This window comes from Oncorhynchus gorbuscha, linkage group LG18, assembly GCF_021184085.1.
Source record: "Oncorhynchus gorbuscha isolate QuinsamMale2020 ecotype Even-year linkage group LG18, OgorEven_v1.0, whole genome shotgun sequence".
Classification (NCBI taxonomy): Eukaryota; Metazoa; Chordata; class Actinopteri; order Salmoniformes; family Salmonidae; genus Oncorhynchus; species Oncorhynchus gorbuscha.
In genome coordinates, this window is record NC_060190.1 from 27,743,526 (window position 1) to 27,763,928 (window position 20,403).

The 20,403-nt window shown below is 41.4% G+C and overlaps 1 protein-coding gene across 1 annotated transcript; it reads left to right on the plus strand.

Annotated features, from left to right (window-relative positions):
• Positions 1-15,479: 15,479 nt before the first annotated feature.
• Positions 15,480-19,934, plus strand: LOC124004090 (transcriptional repressor scratch 2-like). The gene is made up of 2 exons (XM_046312870.1): positions 15,480-16,096; positions 18,009-19,934. The coding sequence occupies exons 1-2, from the start codon at positions 15,949-15,951 to the stop codon at positions 18,839-18,841; spliced, it is 981 nt and encodes a 326-aa protein (XP_046168826.1). The 5' UTR covers positions 15,480-15,948; the 3' UTR covers positions 18,842-19,934.
• The last annotated feature ends 469 nt before the right edge of the window (positions 19,935-20,403 follow it).

Below are 20,403 nucleotides of genomic sequence, written 5' to 3' on the forward strand. Positions count from 1 at the left end.
AGTGGGGCAAAAAAAGTATTTAGTCAGCCACCAATTGTGCAAGTTTTCCAACTTAAAAAGATGATGCCTGTAATTGTCATCATAGGTACACTTCAACTATGACAGACAAAATGAGGGGGAAAAAATCCAGAAAATCGCATTGTAAGATTTTTAATGAATCTATTTGCAAATTATGGTGGAAAATAAGTATCATCACTATGGCAGTATGGAATTCTCAATCATTGAATGGGTCTAATTGGGAAGCAGGACACAGGTGTGTGTAGGATGCAGAGTCAGGGACTACTGAAAAAAAATTGAACATGAATAAGAATATAAAATAGAATATGACTTGCTGATCACTATGACCAATTCCATAGACTTAAGAGACCACGTAGTGGTACTAGTTTTCAGCTTTTTGCTCAAGCTGCCCGTAAAGTAAACACTATACCAAAGCAACAGTAGAGGTTGAAAATGAAGATGTTAACCCTTGATGAAAATGAAAGCGTAGTTATTTGGGTATCATCGAAAAACCTTCCACATTTTCTCCTATGAAATATACAATACATTTTGAAAGTATTCAGACCCCTTGACTTGTTCATACATTTTGTTACGTTACAGACTTATTTTAAAATTGATTAAATGAATGTTTATACAACTTGATTGGAGTCCAACTGTGGTAAATTCAATTTATTGGACATGGTTTGGAAAGGCACACACCTGTCTACATAAGGTCCCACAGTTGACAGTGCATGTCAGAGCAAAAACCAAGCCATGAGGTCGAAGGAATTGTCCGCAGAGCACAGAGACAGGATTGTGTTGAGGCACAGATCTGGGGAAGGGTACCAAAAAATGTCTGCAGCAGTGATGGTCCCCAAGAACACAGTGGCCTCCATCATTCTTATATGGTAGAAGTTTGGAACCACCACTTCTTTTCCTAGAGCTGTCCTCCCAGCCAAACATGGCAATCAGGGGAGAAGGGCCTTGGTCAGGGAGGTGACCAAGAACCCGAAGCTCACTCTGACAGAGTTCCTATGTGGAGATGGAGAACAACCATCTCTGCAGCACTCCACCAAACAGGCCATTATGGTAGAGTGGCCAGATGGAGGCCACTCCTCAGTAAAAGGCACATGACAGCCTGATTGGACATGGCAAAATGCACCTAAAAGACTCAGACAATGAGAAACAAGATTATCTGGTCTGATGAAACCAAGATGGAACTCTTTGGCCTGAATGCCAAACGTCACGTCTGGAGGAAACCTGGCACCATCCCTACGATGAAGCATGGTGGTGGCACCATCACGTTGTGGGGATGATTATCAGTGGCAGGGACCTGGAGGGAAAGATGAACGGAGCAAAGTACAGAGAGATATTTGATGTAAACCAGAGTGCTCAGGACCTCATACTGAGGCGAAGGTTCACCTTCCAACAGGACAACGACCCTAAGCACACAGCCGAGAATGCAGGAGTGGCTTCGGGACAAGTCTCTCAATGTCCTTGAGTGGCTCAGCCAGAGCCCGTACATCTCTGGAGAGACCTGAAAATAGCTGTGCAGCAACGCTCTTCATCCAACCTGACAGAGCTCGAGAGGATCTGCAGAGAAGAATGGGACAAACTCCCCAAATACAGGGGTGCCAAGCTTGTAGCGTCATACCCAAGAAGACTCAAGGCTGTAATTGCTACCAAAGATTCTTCAACAAAGTACTGAGTAAAGGGTCTGAACACTTATGTAAATATGATACTAGTTGTTTTTTTTATATATATATAAATGTGTACAAATTTCTAATGACCTGTTTTTGCTTTGTCATTATGGGGTATTGTGTGTAGATTGATGAGTAAAAAAAACATTTTAATCAATTTCAGAATAATGCCGTAGCGTAACAAAATATGGAAAAAGTAAAGGGGTCTGAATACTTTCCAAATGCACTGTAACTATATTCAGAAACTATTCATACCCCTTGACTTATTCCACATTTTGTTACAGCTGGAATTCAAAATTGATTACATTGAAAAGTCAAGGAGTCTGAATATTTTCCGAATGCACTGTGCATTCACCTGCCAGTTTATTTGGTACACCACCCCGTTCATGAAAATGGATCACTACAGACAGTGAGTCACAGGGCTGTGGCTTGTTATATAAACCTGGCATCGAGGCATTCAGTTATTGTTTATTTGAATGTTAGAATGGGAAAATCGAGTGCCCAAAGTGACTTTGAGCGTGGTATGATCGTTGCAGCCAGGCTCTCCAGATCCAGTATCTCAGAAATGGCCACCCTCCTGGGCTTTTCACGCAATACCTTGTCTAGGGTTTACCGAGAATAGTGTGACAAACAAAAACATCCAGTCAGCGGCAGTCCTGTGGCCGAAAAAAACAGCTTGTTGATGAGAGACTTCGAAGGAGAATGGCAAGAATCGTGCAAGCTAACAGGCAAGGCCATAAACAGACAATTACCGGCACAGTACAACAGTGGTGTGCAGAACGGCATCTCGGAACGCACAACTCGTCCGTTCTTGTCACAGATGGGCAATTGCAGCAGATGACCACTCCAGGTTCCACTGCTATAAGCTAAAAACAAGAAGAATCGGCTCCAGTGGGCATGTGATCACCAACACTGGACAATTGAGGAGTAGAAAAACATTGCCAGACACATGTCAGTGAATTAATTTTACTTAGGTGGTCTGCGCAGTCCCCAGACCTCAACTCAAAAGAGCATCTTTGGGATGACATGGAACGGACTGTTTGCCAGAATTATTCAGGCTGTTCTGGAGGCAACGGAGGGTCTGACCCGGTACTAAATGGGTGAACCTAATAAACGTCATGTGTTCATCAGACCAACTGCCTGATTATCATATGAAATATCTGTATTCGCACACCATCTCAATAATTAACTCCATTCCTTGATTGCACTCCATTTGTTGCATTCACATGTAAAGCACAGACCACAGAGAGCGGACCATTTGTGGGCGGTGTCAGATGGTCTACTGACACACACATACTCCCACACCATTCTCCAGCATGACCCGGGGTGCGGGCTGCGCCGAGCAGTTTCGAGAGGCCCATCTGCTCGTGGGGTCAATACCACTCACACACATTTATACACTCACTCTCGCCCAAAGAGGGAGAGAGAACCATGACTAAAGTGCCACTTAGCTGAATGGGAAAGATTGTTTGCTTAGTGTTGAGTTTCATTTCGAAGGACGTGCACATGCATGTATCATTTTGGGTCTGCTGCTTTGAGATTTGTGTTGAATATATGCTGTGCTGTGCTTGGTGAAAGTCCCGTGTACCGTTGATTGAAACAGCTGCTGATTAAGTTGATCGTCCTCTGTCATATGTCCCTGTAGACCAGGGCTGCCTAACCCTCTTCCTGGAGATCTACCGTCCTGTGGGTTTTCAGTCCAACCCTAATTTAACACACCTGATTCTATTAATTAGCTGCTCAACAATACCTTAACTAGCTGAATCAGATATGCTTAATTAGGGTCGGACTGAAAAGGCAGCCCTGCTATAGACCCTCTCATTATATAAACAAACTTCTTGATTTTGTTTCCATTTTGGGGCATTGGAGAAAAACGTGAAGTGGGAAGTGAGTTCTTCCTGCCCTGATAACAATGACCAATAAACATGTGATCTATTGGGAGACTGAGTGCCAGTTCAGCTTATTTGGGGGCGGCAGAGGAGCTGTTGACTAAGTTGCCAGTCTTCTCTCATCTATAGCACATCTCATTTATATAGAAGCACCCATTCTAAGAAAATGGACTTCTCTATTATCAGAGATAACCTGAGTTCCAGTCAGTTTCGACTGGAGCAAGCTGCTTTGTCAGTGCTGTCATGCCACACGTCTGAACCCAGGCTAGTTGTTTCCCATTTCCCCGTTCTAATCAACTACAAAAACTAAAATGGCTGATAATTCAATTAGACTGATTAGGGAAATGGAGTCATTTATGCGAGGTCACTTGGGCACTGTAAATCTCCCTCTCCATGTCACAGCCCCAGGGCTCAGCCCCTATAGCCTGGGCTCAAGGGGAGCAGCTGAGGTGCTGGCTGTCGCATGGCTTTAAGGTGACGGAATGTAGCCCTCTACCATTCTCTGACCCCTCCACCCTCCTTATACCCCCTCACACCGCCACACGCCCCATTATGAAACCCTGAGCAGATGGCCCGGGACAAAAAGTGTGAGAGATTCCTCCCCCCTACACACACACCCTCCCCTCAAGCACACAGCTCAGCACTACAGCTGGCCCCTATCACACCCATTGTAACCTTTCCTCGAACCCCCCCCAACACACAGACACATACACACACTTTCCTGAAGCACAAGTTAGCCACGTGCCCCTCAATTAGGCAGAATTGACGACACTTTCGAGAAACCTTCCTTTTTCAGCATATGCAGATACAGCGATTATTCTACCGGTACTTCATTTTGTGAAAATGTGCTTTTTTAATGCGGACATTAGCCAAACGTCATGTCCTCTGCAGGTAATTCTCCCTTTGACAGTGCAATTGAACAGCGAGCGCTGAAGGGCTTTTTGGCAAAGAGCCATTTAATGTAAGTGCTCTCAAGGCCACCGAATGACACTTGTAGATACAATGACACCATCAGTTGATTGTATATTGAATAGGGACAATTGAAGTGATATATGCTCCTCAGGGTCAAAAATATGCATTATTATTAGCAACCATGAAGTCCAAGGCAAGTGTCCTATAATAATAATAATCAAGTTAATTAACTGTATGTGTCCCAAATGACACCCTACTCCGTATGGGCCCCGCTCAAAAGTACTGGAGTATAGGGAATATGGTGACATTTGGGACACAGCCTCTGTGGCAGAGGGTGGAGGCCTTTATCAATATTAGGACGACAATGGGACTTTTAGGCAATAAACTCTGGTTATTTCATTAATGCAGTATACACAAATGGTACGACGTAATACATTTTATGGGGGCATGGCTTATAGTGGACACCTGTCCTTTTTCTGAGACACAACAACATGCATCAAATAGGCACTCGTCTGCCTTTCCAATGTTGTATAATGTCAATGATCTACTGTCTGAAGCTGACCTTCGCATGTTGTTTGTACATTCATTTAGTGTTTTTTCTGTTTGTAAAATGGCCGCAGTCCTTGTGTTTTAGCGCTATCAACAAAAAAAAATCACATTTTCTTCTACGCTGCCTAGTATTCACACCCCTTGACTTTTTCCACATTTTGTTGTGTTACAGCCTGCATTTAAAATGGATTACAGAAAGTTGCAAGTTAAAAGGCAAGGAGGAATGGGAACAAAATTCAGTCTCTCGATGTGCAAAACTGATAGAGACATACCCCAAGCGACTTACAGCTGTAATCACAGCAAAAGGTGGCGCTACAAAGTATTAACTTAAGGGGGCTGAATAATTTTGCACGCCCAATTTTTCAGTTTTTGATTTGTTAAAAAAGTTTGAAATATCCAATAAATGTCGTTCCACTTCATGATTGTGTCCCACATGTTGTTGATTCTTCACAAAAAAATACAGTTTTATATCTTTATGTTTGAAGCCTGAAATGTGGCAAAAGGTTGCAAAGTTTCAAGGGGGCCGAATACTTTCGCAAGGCACTGTAAATCTGTAAAAAATCTGGCAAAGAAATTAACTTTATCTCCTGAATACAAAGCGTTATGTTTGGGGCAAATCCAACACAATACATCACTGAGTACGACTCTACATATTATCAAGCATGGTGGTGGCTGCATCATGTTATGGGTATGCTTGCCATCGGCAAGGACTAGGGAGTTTTTTTAGAATAAAATGAAACGGAAGCACAGGCAAAATCCTAGATGAAAACCTGGTTCAGTCTGCTTTCCAATAGACACTGGGAGACAAATTAACCTTTCAGCAAGACAATAATCTAAAGCACAAGGCCAATTATACACTGTAGTTGGCTTAGTTAGAGTTCTGACTTAAATTGGTTTGAAAATCTATTGCAAGACTTGAAAATGGCTGACTAACAACGATCAACAACCACTTTGACAGAGCTTGGAGAATTTTTGTCATAATATTGTGCAAATATTGTACAATCCAGGTGTACAAAGCGCTTTGATACTTACCCAGAAAGACTCACATCTGCTTGCTTCGTTGCCGAAGGTGATTCTAACATGTATTGACTCAGGGGTGTGAATACCTATGTACATTTGATATTTCATTTTCAATAAACTTGCAAAAATGTCTAAAAACATGTTTTCACTTTTTCCTTATGGGGTATTGTGTGTAGATGGGTGAGAGAGAAAAATCTATTTAATCCATTTTGAATTCAGGCTGTAACAAAATGTGGAATATGGGGTATTTTTCCACATTTTGTTACGTTACAGCCTCATGAATCTACACACAATACACCATAATAACAAAGTGAAAACAGGTTTTTAGAAATGTATGCAAATTTATATTTAAAAAACTGAACCCTGGGAGCACGTGATGCTGCGGAGCTGAGCAGACGTTGACAAACCGAGCTCTTCAAAGTTATTCTATTTTTACCTAAATAACAATGTTGAAACAACATCGGCTGATAAATTGTCAAGTACTTACCTTCCCAAAGAGCCATGGACCTCCGACCGAGAGGCAAGAAGGACAACCAAAATGTTGTTGATTCCCAAGATAACGATAACACTACAGCTAGCAAGATTAGCATTAGCCCTCACAACTCAGACGACAGTTCCAGACTGTTGCTCTCAGCAGCCTCTTGCGAGCCTGCCGACATGCTGGCTACTCTCCCCCGGGAAATTCAGGATGGTAACAGAGGTCTTTCTATGAAAATTGATAAGAAATCGGCTGAACTCCATTCTTCCATTGACGACCTGAAATCCTCCATGAATGATCTCCTTTTGAGATCGACTGAGGCAGAGTTGCGCATTAGCACAGTTGAAGATACCATCGCTAGACATGACCAGGTCTTGATACAACTGCAAAAGGACAATGCCTACCTCAAAAACAAGGTAGATCAGATGGAGAACCAGAGTAGACGTAATAATTTCCGTGTGGTGGGATTGAAAGAGGACAGCGAGGGCCGTGACCCGGTCCGTTTCTTCACTCAATGGATCCCGGAGGTCCTAGGCATAATCCACTTCACCAAGCCGCTGGAAATCGAACGTGCCCACAGAACATCAGCGCCGAAACCCCAGCCAGATGAGCCCCCACGAGCCGTCCTAATCAGGTTCCTCCGTTTCCAAGACAGAGAGAAGATACTGCAACTCGCAAGAGCCAAAGGGGACATCAGAATCGATGGAAAGAGGGTCGCAAGCAAGGCATCGCAAGCAGTGCAGACCTGCCGCCAAAGCACTGAAGGAGAAGAACATCACCGGCTACCTCATCCACCCTGCTCGGATGAAAGTTCAGTACAAAGGCAGAAGCCATCTCTTCAACACACCGGGAGAAGTGCACACTTTTCTCAAAGAACTGAGCAACGTCTGAGCCAGGACGGTCTCTCTGGGGGATAAAATGCAGTTCGCTTGTTTTCTCTGAACTGCTGGTATCTCCCGGTCACTTTAATTGATTTGTACATTTTCAAGTAACCGTATCTTTCCGGGGTGAGTTCTATTACATTTACAGGAGAGTATATTTTGGTTTAATCCATATCCACTGGGCGAAGCAATAAGTGGGCTTAGGCTATTAGAACGTGCCCTGACATACATGGCTTTGAGGTGGGCCCCCATACCCATAAATTATCACTCTTTGCGGACGACCGTATCTTATTTCTAACAAACCCAGAACACTCCCTCTCTCACTTGCAGATCCTACTACAGTGTTATAGTTCTTTCTCTGGATATATGGTCAATTTTGATAAAAGTGAAATCTTACCGTTGTCTGTCTTTGACCATCATACCATCAAGCACAAGTTTCCTTTTAGATGGTCGCCTATGGGCTTCACACATTTGGGCATAATGGTGGATGGTAATCTGAACAACCTCTATAAACTCAATCTGGCCAGTTTGTTGCAAAAGGTGGAGGTTGACCTTTGCAAATGGATGGACTTACCTCTCACTCTACTGGGTAGAATCAATGGAATTCAATTGAATGTCCTGCCCAGATTTCTATATCTGTTTCAATCTCTCCCTATCCCTGTTCCCGCAGCATTTTATTCCTCTCTCGACAAGCTGACCAGACGGTTTATCTGGCACGGCAAAACCCCTAGGGTTGGCCTGGATAAACTGACCCTTGATTACAGTCAAGGGGGCTTAAACCCGCCCAATTTTAGAATGTACTACTGGGCTGCACAGTCTAGGTTTCTGGCTCAGAGGTTTGACAATGGTCCCTCTCCCTCATGGTTGAACATTGAAAAGTTTGAGGTGAATGATGACACTGGGGCAGAATTGTTTTACAAATGGGACAGAAAATCTATAAAAACCGTCACAGACCACCCTTTAATCATACATTCTGTCCTGGCATGGTGCAAACTGCATGAGCTGTTCGGACGAGAGGGATTCCTTTCCCCTAAAACCCCTTTATGGAACAATAGATTGATCCCTATGTTTTTCCAGAATAGTAACTTTAGACCATGGTCTGATAAGGGGATCACTCTTCTGGAACATTGTTACGAGGAGGGAGTTCTTATGTCTTTTGATCAGCTGAAACAGAAATACCACTTGCCTAACAAGGACTTCTTTAGCTACCTACAACTACGAAACTTTATTAGGGTGACTCTCAAGGGACAATGGAACCTACCTAAGATGTCACCTATTGAACAACTCTGCCACGCAGACCAACCACTGTTCAAGACCATTTTCCGTGTATACGATGCTCTTATGTCAGGACTAACACTGCCTGGGCTAGATAAACCCGACTTAGATGGGAAAAAGATCTGGGTATTGATCTTGATGAGGATCTATGGAGTGACCTATGCAGGGATGGTGTTACATCCACATTGAACTCCAGATACAGACTGATCCAGTTTAATTTCCTCCATCAGCTCTATATCACCCCATCTAGACTGCACAAGTTCAACCCAGATATCTCCTCCCTATGTTTTAGATGTGGCTCAGATGGAACATTCCTCCATTCCACTTGGCAGTGTTCAAAACTACACGGTTTCTGGCAGGGGGTATGTGATACCATATCCTCAATTCACGGGGTTGCATTCCCTTTAGACGCAGAGGTCTGTCTACTGGGTAACTTTACTAACACCAATCTTAGGCAAAGCCATACTATAAAGCTAACAGAAATATTGCTAGCGATTGCCAAGAAATGTATTGCCTTGAAATGGAAATTGGATTCCTCCCTGCCAGTTGCAATGTGGCTATCGGAAGTAAATAGTTATATCACTTTGGAGTAAATCACTTACTGCTTGAGGAACAAGTTAAAGACATTTTACAGAATTTGGCAACCTTTTATTGACTATATGGAGAATCTCCCCCCACATCTCATTGATTGAATCTATATATAATCCTCACATAATGTTTCACACGTAATGTATAATATGTAGCCTACAGCAGTTGATCCAATGTCTCGTTATAATTTTTTTCTTATTGTATGTTTGTATATATAATTATAATTTTGTTGTTACGCTCGTCTGTTACTGTCACTTTGTCCTATCGTTGTCTAATATCTTTTCACGTTTGTTTTGAATGTTCTTAATTGGAAAATGCAACAAAAAAAAACATTTTAAAAAACCTGAACCCTCAGAGGTACCTTCAGAGGTCATTAAATTCAATGCAATTCAATACACAGTTTCTGTCTAAAGAGACAAAACTAACAAGGGAAATACATGAACTAATAGTACAGGTAGATAGCAATAAAAACAATTCTACAGAGATACAAAATAAGTTACAGGAAAAACAAAAAGAACTGTAGGAACTTGTTCAAGAACAATCTAATGTACTCTATTACAAAAATAAGCAAACCTCATGGAATATGGAGAAAAATGCACCAAATTCTTCCTGAATCTCCAATACAGGTTCGCTACAAAAAAAATGATATGATTTTCCGAATGATATTATGAAAGAGAAAGCTAAATATTTTAAGCAGATTTGCATTTCATCCTCACCCTCTGCATGACGATTACTGTAAGGAATTCCCCCACCCCCACCCCACAAAATAAGAGGAAATTAACAAATGTACAGAAAGAACAGTGCGAAGGCAAAATGAATGAGAAATAACTTTTTGAGACTATTAAATCATTTCAGTCTGGAAAAACCCCCAGGGCTTGATGGCATACCGGGGTGCTTTGCTGCAGGAGGGACTGTTGCACTTCACAAAATATATGGTATCATGAGGCAGGAAAATGATGTGGATATATTGAAGCAACATCTCAAGACATCGGTCAGGAAGTTAAAGATTGGTCGCAAATGGGTCTTCCAAATGGACAATGACCCCAAGCATACTTCCAAAGTTGTGGCAAAATGGCTTAAGGACAACAAAGTCAAGGTATTGTAGTGGCTACCACAACGCCCTGTGGTCCTTCTGTAGCCTGAACTCAAGCCTATAAAAAATGTGTGGGCAGAACTGAAAAAGTGGCCTACAAACCTGACTCAGTTACACCAGCTCTGTCAGGAGGAATGGGCCAAAATTCACCCAACTTATTGTGGGAAGCTTGTGGAAGGCTACCCTAAACATTTGACCCAAGTTAAACAATTTAAAGGCAATGCTACCAAATAATAACTGAGTGTATGTAAACTTATGACCCACTGGGAGTGTTCTGGCATTTCACATTCTTAAAATAAAGTGGTGATCCTAACTGATTTAAGACAGATAATTTTTACTTGGATTAAATGTCGGGAATTGTGAAAAACTGAGTTTAAATGTATTTGGCTAAGGTGTATGTAAACTTCCAACTTCAACTGATAATATATACAATTGTAAAAAATGATAGAAAACAGTTTTGCTTTGTCATTATCGTGAAGTGTGAGTAGATTGATGAGGGAAAATGTTTTGAATACCCTGTATTTTGTACCTGTTTTGTATCATTATTGTTCAATAAGAAAAAAAAAAAATCACAAGTACTATTGAAATGAATGTCTCATGTAGTACAGTACTCCTGTGTTTCTCCTATTGTCTGTCTGTACTGCTCGACCATCCATCCAGATCTGGCATCATTATAATGCACCTCATTCTCTCTTCTTCTGCACTTTTCATTTTCGGCAGCATCTGTAGCGTGGGCCTCCCAGTTCCCCGGAGAGCCGGTTTTCCTCACGCCACGACAACGGGCGGATGCCTCGGAGAGAGACCGGTGGGACAGAGGGAATGACAGGTTTGATTGATGACCCCCCGAAACGGAGAGGAGAGAGAAGGACAGAATATTTTTTTTATCAGGATTGATGCTCGACTAGATTAAAATGTAGTTGTACAACCCCCTTTTGGCCCCGGCAGCCCCCCCCCCCCCCCATCATAACACCCGATGAATATTAAGTTTTTCTCATCCTCTTCCGTAACTTCTCATCAGACCTTGCTTTAATATCTTTGGGTGGGATGAGGGTGGAATGCCTTTTCAAGTTACTTTTCAAGCATGGGTTTTGTCATGTGCTTGTCCAATGCAGAATCCCTGTAGACATTGTAGTATTGTTTCTCCAAACAGAAATTCAAACTAATGTTTGGAGCGGCAGGGTAGCCTAGTGGTTAGAGCGTTGTACTTGTAACCGGAAGGTTGCAAGTTCAAATCCCCGAGCTGTCAAGGTACAAATATGTTCTTAACTGACTTGCCTCGTTAAATAAAAAAAGATGAGGTTTTGCCATGTGTTTGTCCTGTACAGAATCCCCTAGAATTGTCTCTCCCAGCAGACATAGAGCTGAAGTCAACAAAATGTTTGTATGCGTTAAGTGTATGACCAAACTAAAATATATTTTTTTATTCTCCATTTTCAAGTCAGCACATACTCAGAAATGAGTGAGTTAAGGGAACAAGTGTCGTGAAAGTGAAAGCAAGTTCATTCTTCTCTTTTCTCCGATTCACTCACTGGTAACTGCTGATTAAATGGAAAAGACAATCAGGCTCATTCATTGGCTTGCAGCTGTCTCATTGTCAGGTGGTGAAGAAAGCGACTTTAGCGAAGTGCTGAAAAGACATTCTTAGTGAAAAGGACCAGGATTTGTTTTGCAGAGGGTCCTCCACTAATGACTGGATGCGATTAGCACAAATTATCTCACTTATCGCTACTAAAACAGACCCCAATAGCCACTCTCCCGTTACACACTCTATGGCCCTATTTACTATGCAGTAAGCTAGTCAAATGGGGCACAGTCGCACACAAGATTAATCAATTATGTTTATAGAGGAAAAACACACAAATGTGAAAACCAAACATGTGCAATGTTGTATTTTGTGTATATCTTCACCGATTCGCAGGGTTGCACATTTTCTACAATTCACTTGTGCCTTCTATGAAAAGAGTCTTGTTTTTCCCCTAAGGGAAATAAAACAAAATAAGGCATATTGGCTATATATATATATATATATATATATATATATATATATATATATATATATATATATATATATATATATATATATATATATACAGTACCAGTCAAAAGTGGACACACCTACTCATTCAAGGGTTTTTCTTTATTTGTACTATTTTTCTCTTTGCTTATTTGAGCTGTTCTTGCCATAATATGGACGTGGTCTTTTACCAAATAGGGCTATCTTCTGTATACCATCCCTACCTTGTCACAACACAACTGATTGGTTCAAACGCACTAAAAAGGAAAGAAATTCCACAAATGAACTTTTAACAAGGTATACCTGTTAATTGAAATATATTCCAGGTGGCTAGCTCATGAAGCTGGTTGAGAGAATGCAAAGAGTGTGCAAAGCTGTCATCAAGGCTACTTAAGGTGGCTACTTTGAAGAATCTCAAATATAAAATATATTTTGATTTGTTTAACACTTTCTTTGGTTAGTACATGATTCAAAAGGTGTTATTTCATAGTTTTGATGTCTTCACTATTATTCTACAATGTAGAAAATAGTACAAACAAAGAAAAACTCTTGAATGAGTAGGTGTGCCCAAAATTTTGACTGGTACTGTATATAAAATGCATATTTTTCCTTTTTTTGTACACTGTTTGTGTAATTTTTTAAATCCATCCAGAGACATTTCAAGCCACGTATCCATAATAGCAGCTGTTGTGGCGGCACTGATGGCAGTATCTCTGTCAAGTATGTGAATGTAAAATGTATGTAAACAACATATCAAAAGCATTACCAATGTAGAATATTCAGAGGTGGTTTATGCTCAAAGGATACACATTGTAATATGACACCCTCCATTCTTTACATCTAAATCAATCTGTATGGGTGAAAGCTACAATCACATTTTAAAGCATCTGTCTTCAGAAAGTATTTATACCCCTTGACTTATTCCACATTTTGTTGTCTTACAGCCTGAATTCAAAATGGATGAAATAGATTTTTTCCCCCACCGATCTACACACAATACCTCATGATGACAAAGTGAAAAGATGTTTTAGAAATGTTTGCACATTTATTGAAAATTAAATACAGAAATGTAATTTACATACGTATTCTCAACCCTGAGTCAATACTTTGTGGAATCACCATTGGCAGTGATAACAGCTGTGTCTTTCTGGGTAAGTCTGTAAGTGCTTCCCACAACTGGATTGTGCAACATTTGCCCATTATTATTTTCAAAATTCTTCAAGCTTTGTCAAATTGGTTGCTCATAAATTCTAGACAACCATTTTCAGCTTTTGCCATAGATTTTTAAGAAGATTTAAGTCAAAACTGTAACTCGGCATCTCAGGAATATTCACTGTCTTCGTGGTAAGCAACTCCCATGAAGATTTGGGATTGTGTTTTAGGTTATTGTCCTGCTGAAAGGTGAATTCATCTCCCATTGTCTGGTGGAAAGCAGACTGAACCAGGTTATCCTCTAGGATTTTGCCATTGCTTTTCTTTTTTATCCTGAAAAACTAATTTAATGATTACAAGCGTACCGATAACATGATGCAGCCACCACTATGCTTGAACATATGGAGAGTGGTACTTAGTAATGTGTTGTATATGGATTTGCCTCAAACATAACACTTTGTATACAGGACATAAAGTGAATTGCTTTGCCACATTTTTTTTAGCAGATTTACTTGTGATTTACAGATTTACTTACAGATTTACTAGTGCCTTGTTGCAAACAGGATGCATATTTTTATTCTGTACAGGCTTCCTTCTTTTCTCCCTGTCAATTAGGTTAGTATTGTGGAGAAACTACAATGTTGTTGATCCATCCTCAGTTTTCTCCTATCACAGCCATTAAACTTTGTAACCGTTTGAAAGTCACCATTGACCTCATGGTGAAATCCCTGAGCGGTTTCCTTCCTCGCCGGCAACTTTTCGGAAGGACGCCTGTATCTTTGTAGTGACTTGAGGTATTGATACACCATCCAAAGTGTAATTAATGACTTCATCATGCTCAAAGGGATATTCAATGTTTGTTTTTTGTTTTTTTACCCATCTACCAATAGGTGCTCTTCCTTGTGGTTGAATCTGTGTTTTAAATTCACTGCTCGACTGTGGGACCTTCCCGATAATTGTATGTGTGGGGTACAGAGATGAGGTAGTCATTCATAAATCATGTTAAACAGGCAGCTATTTCCCCACTGTTTTTTTGTGGGATCTTGTTTATGAGTAGTTGCCTGTGAGCACTACTTAGCTTCACGTTTCTATTTTATTTGATTGTTTTGTGCGTTTCACAATATAAAAGATGTGGAACCCATATCACACCTTGCTCCGAATGTTATTTGGACGATCGTGACACTATTATTGCACACAGAGTGAGTCCATGCAATTTATTATGCGACTTGTTAAGCAACTGTTTACTCCTGGACTTATTTAGGCTTGCCATAATAAAAATATTGAATACTTATTGCCTCAAGACATTTCAGCTTTTCATTTTTAATTCATCTGTAAAAAAAATATATTTAAAAAATCCCAAAATATAATTCTACTTTGACATGATGGGGTTTTGTGTGTAGGCCAGTGACAAAAAATCTCATCTTAATCCATATAAATTCAAGCTGTAACACAACAACATGTGGAAAAAGTCAAGGTGTGTGAATACTTTCTGAAGTCACTGGATATTGCCATTTGTTAAAATCCATATCCCCACTTATATAATCATGATAAATAAATGATAAATACATTATCAAAGAAGATTATAATTATGAAATGAAATTATTTTAATCCGCATTTAGCCTTTGAAGATTAAAATATCAGAAGGTGGGGAGGAAGAGGCACATAACAGTTTTTTGGGGGGGGCAGTCAGCAATAAACTGTTAGCGACTTCATTGGAAGACAATAGGGGACAAGATATTGTGTGTAGTGTCACCCACATGCTTCAGCGTTGCTATTGTCTGCTCTCTCTCGGTGTGGGGAGCGATGAAGGGGTGAAAGAGACAGGGTGAGAGGAGGGGGAGTTGACTGGGGTTGGCTGCAGTGTGTGCGCTCGTGTGTGTATGTGCGTGTGCGTAGGTGCTCGTGCGGGGATGCACAGACGGCTCGTGGTAATTTGATGTGTGTCCCCGGGGATGTTTGATGGATTAATGCTAAGTAGGCTCCCTTTTCCAAAGGCACCACCTGATCTTTGGGGGTTCGTGCCCCATATAAAAGCCTGCGCTAGTGCTGAGCTCAGCTAGTCTAGCCATCTCCTCTCTCTCACACGGTCTCTATCTTTCTATCTCCACTGTCTTTCTTCCTCTGTCTTTACTTTCTCCTTTGGCTTTCACTTTTTCCTAGCACTTTCTCTTCCGTTCTTCCGGTTTCCATTCTTTCTGGCATTCAGACTGACGCTATTCAGACTATTCAGGCCTGGGAGTTTTAGTAGTGAGGGAAATCTCAGAGCATCCGTTTGCGTCATTCACCTCCATTTTGGCTTTCTTTGACTTGGGGCCTTTTCTAAAGGGCTGTCCTGAAGTAGCGTGCAGGTCTTTGGCTTTTTCCTGCGTTGTTTTTTAATTTTTTATTCATATGTGGCATTAGGACCAGCCCGTCAAGAAAATGCCACGTTCCTTTTTGGTGAAGCAACTGAAGGTCCACGATTACTCCTCCTCCTCCAATCATCAGCATCACTCGGACGGATCGTACACGCTCACACGTGCCATCACCGAGTCCGCCACCAACTTGGCGGTCCGTTTGAGTGAAAATGGTGAGTTGAGATGACTTAACTTTTCTGTCTACACATTGCAAACATGTAGTAAAAAACACAATTTTTTTGTTAATGTGCTTATTGTTAATGTGCTTGTTGTATATAGTTTAGAGTTGTAGGTTTCAAGAAAAATTCAATAGTGTATTTGTTCAGAAATGGAATGAAAAACATACTTGTTCAATTTGTTTTATAAATGGACCAACCCCTTGATACATGTTTTTCCTTAAGCCTGTGATGTTGCTATTTAATCCCTCCACCGGCCAACCCTCCCCACCCCAGTCCGCCCCATGCCTCCAGTGACGCTAAAGAGTATTCAGGTCACTCTGGACCAATCAGTTTAATACAGAGCAGATCACACAACAGGCTTTGGCTTTAATACTATTGTGTACATGCATAATGGTACACATGGATGCGTGCATTAGGCTCGAAATCCCATCCAAGCCTTTGTGAGGTCTATAACCTCTCCACCACCACCAGAAAGCAGATATCCACATGCGACTGGTTTGTGCTTAGCTGGTGCTGTTGCCCTTGAGGCTTTACCTGTTATCACCCCCACCCCCTCCAGTCCTCTAGCTCTTCATCCCTTCATCTCATCCGATCTTACAGGATGCGAGATACCCACAGGGAGGTCAAATTGTAGCAATTCAAACCCCTCTCTTTCTCCAAAATCCATTGACAAAATACAGTTTCTTTTCTGGTAAACCGACAAAACTCAATGTTAAATGGGTTCAAAAAAATGTATTCATTAGAAAATATCAACTTAAATGGAAAAGGGCAACATGCTTTGTAACATCCTTAGTTTATCATTGATACAAAAAAAATGAGAGGGGAGTGCAATCAACCTTAGATGTATATGAGGTTTTGTCAATTGATGCTATGATTTCAGGGAAAAACACTTCCATAGAAATGTGTGGTGTGTTGTTAGTGGAATGTCCATCATAACCACAGAGCTTTGGCTCGCCAGATCATTTGTTCCCAGAATTAGGATACCAGCTGTCTGGTTCCCTTTGTGTTGCAAGGGGGAGCATAATATATTGTGCACTGCTGTAAAGATCAGCCTATAACCCCCCTTTGCCTTCCCCTCTCCATTCCCATCCCCAAATCACACTGCACCTGTCATTCAATCTACCCATTACCATACTCACAGGCACTTTCAACACACCACAGATGGAGAATGATCTGATTAAAATGATTTAGCGCTTTGTGGGATTTCTCTACTGAGACATTCATTTTTTGTTTTGGCCCCCGCTACGATAACAGATTTAGATATGGTGGCATGGGATGGGATGGCGACAGGTGTATCAGTTGTGGAGAAGTGTGTTTAATTTTATGACTGTTGTGTCCATGTCAGTGCATAGAACTTGCATTTAGTCTGTGAGGGTCTTTTTGATAGCTAGTAATGATAGTCCTTGTATGTGTCCAAAATGGCACCCTATTACCTACATAGTGCACTAGTTTTGACCAGAGCCCTATGGGCCCTGTTCAAAAGCAGTACACTATATAGGGAATAGGGTGCCAATTGGGGTGCATAACTTGTTTTGAGCCGGATGAGTATTGATCGGTGCAAGACTGTGCACTGTAGAGTCATTCATATTTAATTCGCAAAGCTTGCTGAACCAAGCACTTGCAAATGGTTTCCTGTATACAGTTTCATATTGATCCGCAATGCATGGAAGACTCAGATCAGCTGTCTTTCACTCAATGGCTCAACAATAAAAATAAAAAATGCTTTCAACTGGAATCAGAAAGAATGCTGGAATCATAAAACCATAGAATCTAAGACAAAAAAAACATATCTTGTGAAATGCATTTCGCTAAAAATCTGTATAAAGGCTATACATTTAAAATGCCACAATTGTTGCCAAAAATGCACTTATTTATTCCAAATCTTCCTCTTCCAAACCTGCTACAGGCTACATCCAGGATTACGTCATCCCCTCAATATGCCAGAGCACAAAGGACCCTGGCTTGAGGAGGCAGACCGGGCTCTCCGCGGGGCCCCTGTACTCCCCAGGGAGCACAGGGGGCAGCGGGGGGGAGGACTACTCTGACCATGACATGGAGCAGCCCGACAGCCCCTGCTCAGGCATGACCACCGAGTCGGACAGCAGCAGCTACACAGTGGACGCCTTCCTCATCTCTGACGGCCGCTCTCGGAGAAGGGCCAACCACGGGAAAACAAAAACTAAAGGTGAGGAGAGAAACAGCATTGCAGAAGTGGGCTCCACAGGATCCACAGGGTCCAAGGCTGCCAAAGGAAAGCACGGAAAGTCTAAGGGACCGGGGCGCCACACGTGCAGCGAATGCAGCAAGACTTACGCCACCTCGTCCAACCTGAGCCGTCACAAGCAGACACACCGCAGCCTGGAAGGCCAGCAGGCCAGGAAGTGCCCCACGTGCCATAAGGCCTACGTGTCCATGCCGGCACTGGCCATGCACATGCTCACCCATGACCTGCGGCATGAGTGTGGAGTGTGCGGCAAGGCGTTTAGCCGACCGTGGCTGCTGCAGGGTCACATGCGCTCGCACACGGGCGAGAAGCCGTTTGCCTGTGCCCACTGCGGCAAAGCGTTCGCGGACCGCTCCAACCTGCGTGCCCACATGCAGACGCACTCGGCCTTCAAGCACTATGATTGCAAGCGCTGCGGCAAGAGCTTTGCACTGAAGTCCTACCTGATCAAGCATTACGAGTCGGCCTGCTTCAAGGGCTCCGGAGACGAAGAGGACTGCTGTCCCAAGGACTGATCAGAGATTTACACGATATCAGCTTATTTACCCAGGTCTGTTTCACTGAGATAATATCTCCTTTACAAGAGAGACCAATGTTGTGTTCATTCGGGCAGTGTTTCCCAACTCCAGTCCTTGAGTACCCCCAACAGTACACATTTGTATTGTATTCCCAGAGAAATACACCTCATTCAACTCATCAAGGGCTTGATCATTAGTTGACAAGTTGAATATGTTGGGAGTACTCGAGGACTGGAGTTGGGAAACATTAGGGCATGTAACAGAAATGTTTTAAAACACATCGCAACTGAAAACTAAAATGAAGGTTAAACTTTTTTTATTATTGGACTTATCCAGATAGTCCCTTGCAATGTTTCAGTCTGTTTTCTTCCATTTGGTGCCTAATGAACACAACCCTGGTCAAAGACTGCACTCCTCACCACTCGTCTTTCTCTTCCTGCTTTTTGATAGAGAGCAATAATAATGAAAATGAGGGTTGTTCAAGAACGTAGAAGATAACTGACGATGATGACTGAATAACATTCAAATGTTAATATTTTTTATTCTATAATTGTTTTATGGATTCGTATTCATTTATTTGCAATAATTTACATTCCATTATTTTTAATATGCCAATTAGCTCTTAATTTCCCTGCAACATGGCTTCCACGATAAACATTTGTGTATTTATTAATTTTATGTATTTATGTATTTATTTATCAAATGATAAATGTATTGGTTAACTAGGTTGTTAATTAATTCTAAATGTATTTATTTGATTTGATTTATGAATTGAACATCTTATAAAATGCTGTAATATATTTCAGAGATAAAGTAGCCCTATATCTGGTCTCATTCACAACAATTGTTGATGTATTCATGTTCTACATAGGAAATGCTCAATATGCCCTTTTGTTTTTGAATCTATGCACAGGCTATAAGTGTAAGCTACATTGTAATACTTAGACACGAGAATCCAGTTAATTTGTTACACCATTATTATGAAGGATTGGTCCCATTAATTATTTGCCCTATGTAAAGCTGTTGAATTTGAATTGTACTAAACTTTGTATGTAATCGGAAAAGCTATGAACTTTTCAATTACCAAGTCATATCAATAATTAAAAGATGATATTTTCACTAAGTTGCTTTCTGTGCCTTGTGCCATTTTCAAGGCGTCAACTATCATCAACTCAACACACATGATCACTCGAGCAGTGGTGGCTGGTGCCGTTTAAGATGAGGGAGGATGATCATTTTTTTATGAGCATGGCTTTGGTTTCTATTACAGCATACTGGATGACTGTCATTCATATTCCATTCACCCAGCTCAATGTAACATTGATTGTTTTGGGCTACTACACGATACTCAAAATGTCCCTATACCCACCATGAGGTTGGTACAACCTAGCCTATGAATGAAAGTTTACAACGCAGGTCGAGAGAAATTTGAGTAATCAAGGTGACAGACAGTGACATATTCAATACCGCCTTGCACACTCTTGCAAGACGTGACAAATTATTACATTAAAACATGAAGGTCAGTTACCTCTGCTATAGAGTATAAGTTCATTAGAGTT

Bases quoted from the DNA above. Each gene is read 5' to 3' on its own strand.
- LOC124004090 (XM_046312870.1), top strand. From the start codon at position 15,949: ATGCCACGTTCCTTTTTGGTGAAGCAACTGAAGGTCCACGATTACTCC. The intron at 16,097-18,008 runs GTGAGTTGAGAT...AACCTGCTACAG, and splicing joins GGTCCGTTTGAGTGAAAATG to GCTACATCCAGGATTACGTC.